The 15,217-nt window shown below is 37.9% G+C and overlaps 1 protein-coding gene across 3 annotated transcripts in view; it reads right to left on the bottom strand.

Moving 5' to 3' along the window:
• Positions 1-15,217, bottom strand: part of LOC124602490 (2-oxoglutarate-dependent dioxygenase htyE-like) — a 185,273-nt gene that overhangs the window by 42,443 nt on the left and 127,613 nt on the right. For all 3 annotated transcript variants that reach the window (XM_047136324.1, XM_047136326.1, XM_047136325.1), the window contains one exon: positions 8,226-8,336. In XM_047136324.1, coding sequence (XP_046992280.1) covers positions 8,226-8,336 — 111 coding nt within the window. The remainder of the gene's footprint in view (positions 1-8,225; positions 8,337-15,217) is intronic.

Genomic DNA, 15,217 nt, shown 5'->3' with positions numbered 1-15,217 from the left:
GTAGTAATGATGGCCTAAATTCAGTGGTACAGAATTTTGTTGAAAAAGCCCAAACACATTTTGAAAAAGAAAACCTGAGGGGCAATATTAACAAAACTAATTTAATTTATTTTAAGACAAGTGGCTCAAATAAAAATACTGTTGTAAATGAGGACACTTAGGAAAATACCTGTTCAGAATGTAAATTTCTGGGGATACATATACATGACAGACTTTCGTGGAATCAGCAAATAGATCATGTCTGTGGTAAAATAATATCTAGTCTGTATTTACTAAGAAGATTAGTTCAATATCTAGATACTGAAGCAATAAAAATAGCGTATTTTGGGTTGGTGTATCCCCACCTATATTGTTGTTGTTGTTGTTGTGGTCTTCAGTCCTGAGACTGGTTTGATGCAGCTCTCCACGCCACTCTATCCTGTGCAAGCCCTTTCATCTCCCAGTACCTACTGCAACCTACATCCTTCTGAATCTGTATAGTGTATTCATCTCTTGGTCTCCCTCTACGATTTTTACCCTCCACGCTGCCCTCCAATACTAAATTGGTGATCCCTTGATGCCTCAGAACATGTCCTACCAACCGATCCCTTCTTCTGGTCAAGTTGAGCCACAAACTTCTCTTCTCCCCAATCCCATTCAATACTTCCTTATTAGTTATGTGATCTACCCATCTAATCTTCAGCATTCTTCTGTAGCACCACATTTCGAAAGCTTCTATTCTCTTCTTGTCCAAACTATTTATCGTCCATGTTTCACTTCCATACATGGCTACACTCCATATGAATACTTTCAGAAATGACTTCCTGACACTTAAATCAATACTGGATGTTAACAAATTTCTCTTCTTCAGAAACGCTTTCCTTGCCATTGCCAGCCTACATTTTATATCCTCTCTACTTCGACCATCATCAGTTATTTTGCTCCCCAAATAGCAAAACTCCTTTACTACTTTAAGTGCCTCATTTCCTAATCTAATTCCCTCAGCATCACCTGACATAATTAGACTACATTCCATTATCCTTGTTTTGCTTTTGTTGATGTTCATCTTATATCCTCCTTTCAAGACACTGTCCATTCCATTCAACTGCTCTTCCAAGTCCTTTGCTGTCTCTGACAGAATTACAATGTCATCGGCGAACCTCAAAGTTTTTATTTCTTCTCCATGAATTTTAATACCTACTCCGAATTTTTCTTTTGTTTCCTTTACTGCTTGCTCAATATACAGATTGAACAACATCGGGGAGAGGCTACAACCCTGTCTTACTCCCTTCCCAACCACTGCTTCCCTTTCATGTCCCTCGACTCTTATAACTGCCATCTGGTTTCTGTACAAATTGTAAATAGCCTTTCGCTCCCTGTATTTTACCCCTGCCACCTTTAGAATTTGAAAGAGAGTATTCCAGTCAACATTGTCAAAAGCTTTCTCTAAGTCTACAAATGCTAGAAACGTAGGTTTGCCTTTCCTTAATCGTTCTTCTAAGATAAGTCGTAAGGTCAGTATTGCCTCACGTGTTCCAGTGTTTCTACGGAATCCAAACTGATCTTCCCCGAGGTTGGCTTCTACTAGTTTTTCCATTCGTCTGTAAAGAATTCGTGTTAGTATTTTGCAGCTGTGACTTATTAAGCTGATCGTTCGGTAATTTTCACATCTGTCAACACCTGCTTTCTTTGGGATTGGAATTATTATATTCTTCTTGAAGTCTGAGGGTATTTCGCCTGTTTCATACATCTTGCTCACCAGATGGTAGAGTTTTGTCAGGACTGGCTCTCCCACGGCCGTCAGTAGTTCCAATGGAATATTGTCTACTCCGGGGGCCTTGTTTCGACTCAGGTCTTTCAGAGCTCTGTCAAACTCTTCACGCAGTATCATATCTCCCATTTCATCTTCATCTACATCCTCTTCCATTTCCATAATATTGTCCTCAAGTACATCGCCCTTGTATAGACCCTCTATATACTCCTTCCACCTTTCTGCTTTCCCTTCTTTGCTTAGAACTGGGTTTCCATTTGAGCTCTTGATATTCATACAAGTGGTTCTCTTATCTCCAAAGGTCTCTTTAATTTTCCTGTAGGCGGTATCTATCTTACCCCTAGTGAGATAGGCCTCTACATCCTTACATTTGTCCTCTAGCCATCCCTGCTTAGCCATTTGGCACTTCCTGTCGATCTCATTTTTGAGACGTTTGTATTCCTTTTTGCCTGTTTCACTTACTGCATTTTTATATTTTCTCCTTTCATCAATTAAATTCAATATTTCTTCTATTACCCAAGGATTTCTACTAGCCCTCGTCTTTTTACCTACTTGATCCTCTGCTGCCTTCACTACTTCATCCCTCAAAGCTACCCATTCTTCTTCTACTGTATTTATTTCCCCCATTCCTGTCAATTGCTCCCTTATGCTCTCCCTGAATCTCTGTACAACCTCTGGTTCTTTTAGTTTATCCAGGTCCCATCTCCTTAAATTCCCACCTTTTAGCAGTTTCTTCAGTTTTAATCTACAGGTCATAACCAATAGATTGTGGTCAGAGTCCACATCTGCCCCTGGAAATGTCTTACAATTTAAAACCTGGTTCCTAAATCTCTGTCTTACCATTATATAATCTATCTGATACCTTTTAGTATCTCCAGGGTTCTTCCATGTATACAACCTTCTTTCATGATTCTTAAACCAAGTGTTAGTTATGATTATGTTGTGCTCTGTGCAAAATTCGACCAGGCGGCTTCCTCTTTCATTTCTGTCCCCCAATCCATATTCACCTACTATGTTTCCTTCTTTCCCTTTTCCTACACTCGAATTCCAGTCACCCATGACTATTAAATTTTCGTCTCCCTTCACAATCTGAATAATTTTTTTTATTTCATCATACATTTCTTCAATTTCTTCGTCATCTGCAGAGCTAGTTGGCATATAAACTTGTACTACTGTAGTAGGCGTGGGCTTCGTATCTATCTTGGCCACAATAATGCATTCACTATGCTGTTTGTAGTAGCTTACCCGCATTCCTATTTTCCTATTCATTATTAAACCTACTCCTGCATTACCCCTACTTGATTTTGTGTTTATAACCCTGTAGTCACCTGACCAGAAGTCTTGTTCTTCCTGCCACCGAACTTCACTAATTCCCACTATATCTAACTTCAACCTATCCATTTCCCTTTTTAAATTTTCTAACCTACCTGCCCGATTAAGGGATCTGACATTCCACGCTCCGATCCGTAGAACGCCAGTTTTCTTTCTCCTGATAACGACATCCTCCTGAGTAGTCCCCGCCCGGAGATCCGAATGGGGGACTATTTTACCTCCGGAATATTTTACCCAAGAGGACGCCATCATCATGTAATCATACAGTAAAGCTGCATGCCCTCGGGAAAAATTACGGCTGTAGTTTCCCCTTGCTTTCAGCCGTTCGCAGTACCAGCACAGCAAGGCCGTTTTGGTTATTGTTACAAGGCCAGATCAGTCAATCATCCAGACTGTTGCCCTTGCAACTACTGAAAAGGCTGCTGCCCCTCTTCAGGAACCACACGTTTGTCTGGCCTCTCAACAGATACCCCTCCGTTGTGGTTGCACCTACGGTACGGCTATCTGTATCGCTGAGGCACGCAAGCCTCCCCACCAACGGCAAGGTCCATGGTTCATGGGGGGGGCCACCTATATTATGGAATTGTATTGTGAGGTGAGTGTAGCCAATACAATATAAGAAGGGTATTTGTATTGCAGAAAAGAGTAATAAGAACTATGGCAAAAGTAAGACCCAGAACTTCATGCAAAAACCTGTTTATTAATTTTAATATTATGACTATCTATGCAGTATATATGTTTCAATCAATATTATCTGTGAAAAAAGACAAAAAAGTGACAAACAGAAATATGGAAATCCATGATCACGATACAAGACGCAAATCACACTTTCATATGGTGAGCAGAAGATTGAATCTAACAACAAATACCCCATTCATTAAGGGAGCAATATTTTATAATTCTCTGCCAAACAACCTGAAACAGCTTTCTGGTAGAATTTTTAAAAATGATTTACAAAAATGGCTTATATTTAAGTGCCCATACAGTATGGTGCTGACATGATTTGACCTCATGAATGCTATGTTAAATATACTTAAATGATCTTTTACTTAATAGCATGTAATCTATATATATTGTGTATCAATAATCTAAATGTAATTATTGTAACATTGCCCATGCATGTTAAATACATGTTACGAGATGTAAGATAAATAAATAAATAAATATGAATATAATAGAGGGAAAGATTCCATGTGGGAAAAATATATCTAAAAGCAAAGATGATGAGACTTACCAAACAAAAGCGCTGCCAGGTCGATAGACACACAAACAAACACAAACATGCACACAAAATTCAAGCTTTCGCAACAAACAGTTGCTTCATCAGGAAATAGGGAAGGAGAGGGAAAGACGAAAGGATGTGGGTTTTAAGGGAGAAGGTAAGGAGTCATTCCAATCCCGGGAGTGGAAAGACTTACCTTAGGGGGAAAAAAGGACAGGTATACACTCACACACACACATATCCATCCGCACATACACAGACACAAGCAGACATTTGTAAAGGCAAAGAGTATGGGCAGAGATGTCAGTCGAGATGGAAGTTAAGAGGCAAAGTTGTTGTTGAAAGAGAGGTGAGGTATGGGCGGCGGCAACTTGAAATTAGTGGAGGTTGAGGCCTGGCGGATAACGAGAAGAGAGGATATACTGAAGGGCAAGTTCCCATCTCCAGAGTTCTGACAGGTTGGTGTTAGTGGGAAGTATCCAGATAACCTGGACGGTGTAACACTGTGCCAAGATGTGCTGGCCATGCACCAAGGCATGTTTAGCCACAGGGTGATCCTCATTACCAACAAGCACTGTCTGCCTGTGTCCATTCATGTGAATGGACAGTTTGTTGCTGGTCATTCCCACATAGAAAGCTTCACAGTGTAGGCAGGTCAGTTGGTAAATCACGTGGGTGCTTTCACACGTGGCTCTGCCTTTGATCGTGTACACCTTCCAGGCTACAGGACTGGAGTAGGTGGTGGTGGGAGGGTGCATGGGACAGGTTTTACACCGGGGGCAGTTACAAGGGTAGGAGCCAGAGGGTAGGGAAGGTGGTTTGGGGATTTCATAGGGATGAACTAAGAGGTTACGAAGGTTAGGTGGACGGCGGAAAGACACTCTTGGTGGAGTGGGGAGGATTTCATGAAGGATGGATCTCATTTCGGGGCAGGATTTGAGGAAGTCGTATCCCTGCTGGAGAGCCACATTCAGAGTCTGACCCAGTCCCGGAAAGTATCCTGCCACAAGTGGGGCACTTTTGGGTTTCTTCTGTGGGAGGTTCTGGGTTTGAAGGGATGAGGATAAATAGATTCATGGTGCAGGTACCATAAAGCTCAAGCAGTGGGTGCAGAGGAACAATTTAGGCACAAAAACAGCACATCATCTGCAGTGCTGGAGGTAATTAAGCCAATATGTAGAGAGTTAGTTAATCCTGATCTTCTTTCCAAATGTCCCCATGGTCGAATGCAAAACCCAGAATGAGTCTTTCAAAAATGTCATTTGAACCCACATACCAAAAAATGTCTTTGTATGAAAACTCTATGCTTGGGTGTTTTCGATGCTATGACAACGTTTAATGATGGCAATAAGGGAAGAATTAGGGTACTAGGACAACTTGATATCATTCCAGGAGCCAACACACTGTAAGCCTTCCAGCGAATGGATCGACTCAGGATCATGAAAGTGCAGTGTGCAGCAGAGGAAATGGCTAAAGAAGCAAGAGGTAGGAAAAGAAGGAAGCTTCTAGGTTTGCAGGATGATCAAGTACATGATCCAGAAAAAGCTGATTATGGGCCTGGCTGTTTCTAGGGGGATATGGATGGTTCCATATGTGTATTAATATCAAATAAAATGTTTAAACTTGATTTCACAGAAATGAATTTTTTTAAAATATTTGACCCATTATCTCAGGAACTATTACAGATAATAACTATTACAGATACATATGCCTCATTTTACACAGTGTTACCTCTTAGTACACTGCACCTGCTGAACCACAAAAACATAACTTGTAATGATTTTTACTTAGAAGGAACAGGGGACCTTTTTTTTCGAAAAACAATTGAACATAATTTTTTTTTAAATCATAACTAACTAATTATTTGTCTGTATATTCTGATCCTGGTTCAGTAATCAGAAAAGGAGTGAAACTATACTTCCTAAAAATTTCAGATCTCTATCTCTCAATGGTTCTGAGCTAATGGGTCATCAATATTGCAAATTTAACACTGTAGGTATAGGACATACATATTCCCCTTAAACCAGATAAACAGCAACACCATATGGTAAAGAGAAGACAGTACCTTTTTTTCTCTGAGTAGGTGTTACCCTGCTAATTTTTAATTTAACCAAGATAAACAGAATATTAACATAATTTATAAAAGTCTTTCAATTTATTAACATAACCTTAATAAGTTACACATTCCTGAAAGTTATTCTTCATAAAAAGATCCATGAAACTAAATGAATCTAACTTTCCCACACCAGCTTCTCTTGATAACACTATAATTTGTTTTACATTTCTATGGAGTATTTATTTTTCCCCTTAATATGTTATCTGTTTCCGGAATGAAATTTTCACTTTGCAGCAGAATGTGCACTGATACGAAACTTTCTGGCAGATTAAACCTGTGTGCTGAATCGAGACTCAAACTCGGGACTTTTGCGTGCAAGTGCTTTACTGGCTGAGCAACCCAAGCGCTACTCACAACCTGTCCTCATAGCTTTCTTCTGCCAGTACCTCACCTCCCACCTTACGAACTTTACAAAAGCTGTCCTGCTAAAGATGCAAGACTAGCACTCCAAAGAAAGGGTGTTGTGGAGACGTGGCTTAGCCACAGTTCAGGGTTGTTTCCAGAATGAAATTTTCACCCTGCAGTGTAGTGTGTGCTGATATGAAACTTCCTGGAAGATTAAAACCATGTGCCAAACTGAGACCCAAACTCAGGACGTTTGCCTTTTGCAGGAGAGCTTCTGTGAAACTTGAAAGGTGGGAGACATGGTACCAATGGAAGTGAAATGTACGCCCACTTAAGGCAAAGGTCCCGAGTTTGAATCTTGGTCTGGCACACAGTTATAATCTGCCAAGAAGTTTCATGTCATCCATCACTTATTTAATGTACATTTTTATGCCAAACATTCTGGTTAATTTAGTTTTCAGGTTTCTCTACACTTTTACAAAAACTTCTTCTTATTTGCTTTTTTCTATCAGCTCCCATTTAAATGTTCACAGTTAATAAAGTACAAACTTTTACTTGTAATTTTGGTACTGGTGTCAAATTTCTAGATGAACTAGTTTTCCTCTACTTCTACATCTACACTTACATTTACATCTACATACATACTCCACAAGCTACAGTACTGTCCATGGCAGAAGGTACCACATACCTCTATTAATCATTTCCTTTTCTCTTGCACTTGCAAACAAGATGAGAGAAAAATTACCATCTACAAGCCTCTGTATGAGGTCTAATTTCTCGCATCTCATCTCCATGGTCTTTATGCAAAAAGCAAGTTGGCGGGAATAGAATCACTCTGCTGCATCTCAAATGCCAGTTCTCCAAATTTCCACAACAGTGCCTAGCAAAAAGAGCATCTTCTCCCCTTTAGGGATTCCCATTTGAATATATGAAGCATCTCCATAATACTTGCATGCTGATTGAACGTACCAGTAACAAATCTAGCAACATGCTTCCAGATTGCTTCAATGTCTTCCTTTAATCCAACCTGATGGGGATCTCAAACACTTGAACAGTATCAAAAATGAGTTACACTAGTGTTCTGTGTGCCACCTCGTTTATGGCTGATTTACACTTTCCTGAAATTCCCCCAATAAAACAAAATCCAGCATTGGCCTTCCTTGCTACCAACCTGATGTACTCATTCCATTTTATATCTTATTACTTATGCTATTAGTAATTACTAAAGGAATATTACTTTCCCTGAAGTTTTGCAGCAAGTTTGTGTTTGTTAATAAATCTGTTTTGGTTTATTATGTCATCTTCTGGTGAGAACCTGGTTTATCTACAAATTGTCACAGGAAATCAAGAAACATTTTTTTTCATAAATTTCTGATACCCATCAGAATAAAATTCAGTTGATGGAGTGTTATCAGTTATTCAAACTACATAGGAAAAAGAAAATATATGTGTGCACTCACAATTGCAGTGTACTCTCCTTTAGTCCAAAAGGATAACAACTCTCCAGTGTTGATAATTAATGCTCCTGGTAAGAAGCCAACACGTGCCCATTCACCTGCAGCTGTTTTCACCTGTGATATAAAGCTTCGTTTTAATTCTTATTTGTTAAAGAAGTTCAAAGCTATGCTCCATTATTTAATTTGGTATTGTACAGTACTTTTCAAAGTTGTATAACGACAGTTTTTGATTTGATAGATATATTCTTGGTAACCTTCAATTTTCATGATTTAGGCTATGAACTGAGGCATATATTTCTGCCTAACATTTCCTCTCTCTCTATAGGAAGCATCTTCAGGACTATCAAGATAAATGGTAAAATTCTCCAGAATGTAGTACTTTTGGGAAAAAAATAATCATTCTGCCTGTGATAAAGAGTCACTGACATATATTATACACATGTTTTTATTTATTTTATGTTCAACAAAAGAACATGTTTTTAATCACGACAGCTTTCACCTAACACTGGCCATCTGTAGAATCCATATAGGCTTATGATATATGGATTCTAAAAAAAATGGTCAATGTACAATTAAAATTGGTAATGATTAAAAATGTGTTCTATAATCATGTCCAATAGAAATAAATTCAATTGCTTATTCCTTCACTAGCTTCAAAAATTGATTGTACCATTATTAATAGGTTGGACAGAGTACTGCTTAAGAATGAAATAAGAATGTGTTTGCACCCCTTAAAATGTTCACAAAAGATATTGTGGCTAGTACTGAAGTTGGAATGTGTTTTATCTAAATGATTCACAGATGAAATATATTTCACATATGCTAAGGATGAAATAAACCAGCAGCGAGTTAAAAAAAAGCAAGAATAAAGTTCTCAGCAACTTAGATTAAGTGACTAAGTGCACGAGTGTCTGGGTTAAAAGTGAAAGATTGGTTGTGCAATGTTCATTATGGACACTTACTGTTTCCCTCAATCTCTTTTGGTAATTCTTTGTGTATGTGAAGAAAAATGCAGTTCATTCTGTGGTTCAAATTTTGTGTTAAGCTGTAGGTCCCCCTAAAAGTAGCTGGCTAAGTCAGTTCAAAGATCAGAGGAAGGAAAGTGTGTGATACTTTCAATAACATCTTGCTTGCAGAAGTGCTGTGCTGTTCACTACCTTGGACCAACTGAGAACTGATACCTGGATCTTTACAGCCTGATTGAAATTACTTGGTAGTTGAGAGTTCACATCCTTTAGCTGGTTTCCTGCAATCAGAGCACTCGACTTCATGGCTGAACCATTCACTGTTGCCACAACATTTGGTCTGATCACGTCCAATTCATTGTCAGGCTTTCTTTCTTGGTGTGTTTGGATCTCTAGTCCTGAGTGTGGTCCTTACATTTCGTATTTCATCAAACATGATAATGCTAACAAAGTACATAGCATTAATCAAACACTGGAGTGTAAAGATGATGCTGGTAGGACTGTGTGGTGACAGAATGCTCGAAAATCATTTGAAATTAAATGGTTTTTCATGCAGAAAGTATATAAAACATGCAGTCAAAGGAATTTGGTACATTAAGTGCAACTTTTGGTTACATGAGAAGTGCGCGAACTTGAGTCTGAAATTTATAAATGACAATACTCAGTGGACATGCCTCAACTGTACAAGTGAAGAAAATGCACGATTAACATCCACACTAAGTTCTAAGGATGAAATTATTGGTCTTCTTCAAAGTAACATTGATGCTCTGAGAGAAGAACTGACGTTGTTAAAGCAAGAAAATATTGCATTGAAACAAGAAAAGTGTTGTGTATGTGAAAAAAATCCAGTACTAGATGGACCTACTTTGGCAAATATGCAGTGATACAACTGACAAACAATGAAAAAATTCAGCCGCCATTATGGAAAAAAAAAAAAAAAAAAAAAAAAAAAAAGGAACTGGAGATACTAAAGAACCAAACAAATTTAAGTGGACCAGCATAACATACAAAAAAGACGGAAAGAAGCATTACAATAAGACAGAAAGTGAATTATTTATTACAGGTGACTCACTGTTGAAAAACATAGTCATTACAAACTCCGGAATTGACATTTGACCTAGAATCAGGACGCATCAATTGCATACACACCTAAACATCATCTTAAACTCAAGACAGAATACAGCAGATAAGCATAGCAGAAATCTAAAAGGTGTTTTTATCTATACGGGAACAAATTCGCTTTGAAACAACAGCGAGGAAGAAATTGTAGACCACACAAGGAACCTCATCTGAACAGCCAGAAGACTCTACTCGAATTCCAGAATAATAATAAGTAGCATTGTGTACAGGAGAACGGTGAGTGACAGCTATGTGCAGAGAATAAATGACAATATTAAAGAACAGTGCAATAAACTAGGAGTCGTTTTCATTGATCCCAACAAATTGCCAAGTGCAAACTGTCTTGCCAAAGATATTCTACATGTGAATAGGTTGGTCTCAAAAATATTCAGTAAGATGTTCATAGACACTTGCCAGGTAATAAAAAATAAGGGAAACTAATTAGCATTAAGAAAGACAAAACCAAACCATGATCAGGCAAGAAATATGCTAAAGCCCATAACTAATAGCCAAAGTAGGTACCTGTATGTTATCCACTGGAATATAAATGGTTTAAACACTGATGCTCCAAAATAGACGAATTGGAAATCATTCTGTCAGAATGTGCAAATATTAGAGTTGTTTGTTTAAATGAGCACTGGTTTACTGAGGACACAATAAAAATTCTAAACAAAATAGGGAACTTCAGATTACCAAGTACCTTTTGCAGAAGAAACAAGCCACATGGAGGCTTCTGTATACTTCTACATAGTGATATAAATTATGAGACCAGAAACTGTCTTAATTATTTAAATGAAGAATGTGTGTTTGAGAGCTGTTGGGTAGAAATAGTGGACTCACTAACAAATGTTATAACAATCTCAATATACAGAACAGAACTATTCTTATCCAAGCTTCAAGTTATGATAGAAGACCTTTGTAGAGAAAAAATAGAAAAAAATTGCAATAGCTGCTGATTTTAATATTGGTATCACATGTGATAATAGCCACTCTTCAAGATTCACTGACTCAGTAAAGAAATATGGTTTTAAATTGAATTTCTTCTAATCTACCAGAGACAATAGCAATCAACAACATGTACTGACAATATTCTAACTAATTATGTATATTAAGATGTGTATAAATTTTGTCTGGGTCTAGGTATTTCAGATCATTGTGCATTGTTCATTGAGCTGCCACAGACAGACAGGAACATTTCACGTATGAGAGCCCATATGAGCTGGAACTTTAGTGAAGAAGACTTGCTAACATTTAGGGAGAAGCTAAAAGAGAAAACTTGGCCGTTTGATCATTGTAACTAAAGTGACGAAAACTTTGAGAAATACCTCAATAGTTTTCTTGGTGTCTTTAATGAAACATTTCCACGTAGACCCTGCAGCAACAAAATAACAAATAAAGTGAAGTGGATTACCCAGGGCATAAAAATTTCCAGTGTAAGGAAAAGACAACTGCACAGAGAACTAAAATATAATAAAGATATTGATATCATTAAATATGTTAAGACTCTATAAAACCATATTTAAAAGAGTTGTCAGGGCAGCAAAACAACTGGCAAATAACAGGCTAATTTTAAATCATAAAAGTAAGACAAAGGCTACGCTGTCAGTCATTAAATCTGAGTTAGGCGATAGAGCCTATAACCAAGAAATTTCAAAAATTGACATAAATGCAATTACCTTCTACATTGTAATGGCACTGCATAGTGGTTAGTGTATTAACCTGATGTGGGGAAGGTCGTAGGTTCAAATCTTATTGAATGTAGCATTTTTTTTTTTTCTAGACCTAATAAAAAGACTTTGATTATAATTTTTATTAAATTGGTTTAGTTGTAATTCTTTTTTTTTATTTCTAATACTTCATTACATAATCTTCATTATCATACTGACTTATGAAATTTTGCTGCAGAAGATGGCTATGGCAACAAACATGTTATGAATTTTTTCTGTCTTGAGTTTGCTCATACATGTTAGTGTTCAACACCAGGAACAAAGTGATCATGATATTAGATCACTTTCTCAGATACACTGCAAATCTTGAGGTCATGGTTAGATCAGTACATGAGTTTAAATTCAGGGCTATGAAACAGTTGTCTGCCTCAGTTCGATCATTGCTCACTCAAAATCAGTTGTCAACAGAGCATCTCACAATTCTGTCATACCGCCCAGTGGCCACTTCCAACACTGTTCCGAGTTACACATTAACATCCAGCAGTGGATGTGGCAACACAGTAGTGTCAAGTGGCAGATGGGAACTATCAAGTAATTTTAATCATATTATAGATTTGTAATCTGGCACTTTCCTATTAGACTCATTGAGCACCAAGTGAGGTGGCACAGTGATTAGGACAATGGACTCACATTTGGGAGAATGATAGTTCAAGCCCGCATCTAGCCATCCTGATTTAGGTTTTCCGTGATTTCCCTAAACTGCTTCACGCAAATGTCAGGATGGTTCCTTTGAAAGCACATGGCTGACTTTCTTTCCTAATCTGATGGGATCGATGACCTCGCTGTTTGGTCCCCTCCCCCAAATCAACTAACCAACCAACTCATTAAGCCACAGTCTTTTAATACATCCTTGTCAATTTATATATTTGTACAGTTCCTCAGGTTGGAAAACTTGAGCACTGAAAACCTTTGATTGTAAAAATTGGTTTAAACAATATAATAAAACTGTGCATTTTTCAAAATGTAAATTCATTACGATGAAAGTTATGTTACTACTAAGGAAATGGTAATTATCACAAAATAAAACTTGAAATAATACTATGTAGAACTTTCAAGAAAATTGATTAGGTCAATGGGAATTTTATTTTACTGAATCCAAGAATTCTAGTGTAAAATACATTGGCACTTCTGTCATACTGTAGCTTTACATATCAAAATCATATGTGGGCACATTATATACTAAAATACTAATAAATTATTATGTAATGTGTTAAAACACAGCCCCTTTGGAGTGAAAAAAATGATAAAATGCAATGATATTTTTATCATTTTGGCTATGAAATCAAAACAAGTGCTGATTATTTCTATTCAGCAATGGGAATGACAATACAGAAATGTCTATTAAGATTTTTTTGTCAATGGCACTGTACATAATAGCATAAAATAAATGAAGAAAAATTGGAGCAAAATATAAACATTTTTAAATGGCTTTGAATAAAAATAATATTACATTGTTAAGGATATTTATATCTATATTATGAAAGAGATAATTTCAGACATTGTTATCTTACATAAGACTTCTGGGGTAATGTATATAAGGTCAATAACTCATTTACTGTACAAAAGTAAAGAATAAAATTACAATACAAAGCTAAAATAATCAAACCTCTTGTAGAGGACCCTTCAAAGAGTATAGGAATTCTAACACTTCCATCACAGCATTTTTGCTCTTTAAGTTCAATCACTTTATGTAATAAAAGTAAAATTCAAACAAACTGTGAGATACAGTACCACAGTAGATGATATAATATAATTTCAAATTTAGTGGTCAAGACATGAACACGAGTTCCCTCCTTCAAAACACAGTAGCACAATTCTGGCCTTGTGACATGGAAAGTTATTCTTGCTGGAAGACGCCAACACCTTGAGGAAGGCATCAGTCACAAAGGGATGGAAGCAGTCTGCAATAATGCTCATGTAGTTTGCAACTGCCATGCTACCCTTGATTACTACCACAGGTTCCATGGAAGCTGAGGTGAATGTCCACTGTAGCATACTACTGGCCCAACTGGCCTGCATCCATGGTGTGGTTCACGTTTTGAGTGCCATTTACTTTGATGATGGCATATCCAGTGATGACCATCAGCATGATGTAACAGAAAAACTTGGTTCATCTGACCAGGAAACACGTTTCCATTGGTCCTTAGTCCAGTCTCAATGAACTTGTGTCCATTGCAAAGATTAAGTGCTGATGTTGCTGGGTAACATGGGAGGATGCAGGGGTTGTCTGATGTTGAACCTCATGTTCAACAATATGCACTGAATGGCATCCTTCAAAACACTTCTGCCTGCACTAGCATTGTTCTCTGTCATCAGATCAGCCACAGATCACCACTTATCAAGCTTTACAGAGTGGGAAAGCCTCCAATCTTGATGGTCTGTGAAGAGGCATGGATGTCCAACACCTTGTCACCAACCGGTGACATCTTATATTACTTTATGTAGATGTTCATGGAAGTAGCATACGAACAGCTGAGCGGCTTCATCATTTCCCAGATGTTCATTCCGACATACCAGGCCATTAGAATCTGTCCTCTGTCACAGTTGCTTATGTCAGTGGATTTCCCCATTTGTGGACTACAATGATTCCCTGATTGTTTCTGCTCCATTTATGTGTCCACAACATCACCAGGTGGCTTTCAGTCTTATAGCGAGCAGTGATCGTAATATTTTGGCATACTAGTGGCAGTAAGCATCATAGCCAGCAGAAGTATTTTATTGAACCAGAGATGGTTGAGGGACTCAGCTGTTCAGTACAGAAAGTCAAGTCATCTAATTTCCAAACTGTTATTTTATTGGGCTACCAGTTTCGGCGATGTATTACACCATCTTCAGGCCTCCCGACCGATGTGTAGAGAGATTCCAGCCTTGGCTCTGGTCAAAACAGGGACCAGCATCTGAGGAGAACAACACACATCCGAGATGCTGTCAGGCTCCGCCTCTGCACTAACAAACCATGTGCCCATACTTTACAGGAATTACACAACCTGTGCTTAAATACCTGTTCCCACGTACTTCCGGGAACCTAACCTACCGAGGACTTGTTGGACTCATGCCACACATAATCACTGCTCCATTGCATTCCAAAGGTGGACCAAAATCTATATGATCAGATAATTTATAAACCAAACTTTTAATAATGTGTGCCTTTAAACTGCTCTTCAGTTTCTGTGGCTTCCACATT

The sequence above is a fragment of the Schistocerca americana genome, chromosome 1 (assembly GCF_021461395.2).
Source record: "Schistocerca americana isolate TAMUIC-IGC-003095 chromosome 1, iqSchAmer2.1, whole genome shotgun sequence".
In the NCBI taxonomy this organism is placed as follows: domain Eukaryota; kingdom Metazoa; phylum Arthropoda; class Insecta; order Orthoptera; family Acrididae; genus Schistocerca; species Schistocerca americana.
The sequence above is the reverse complement of the archived record's forward strand: the minus strand, read 5'-3'. Positions and strand labels throughout refer to the sequence as shown.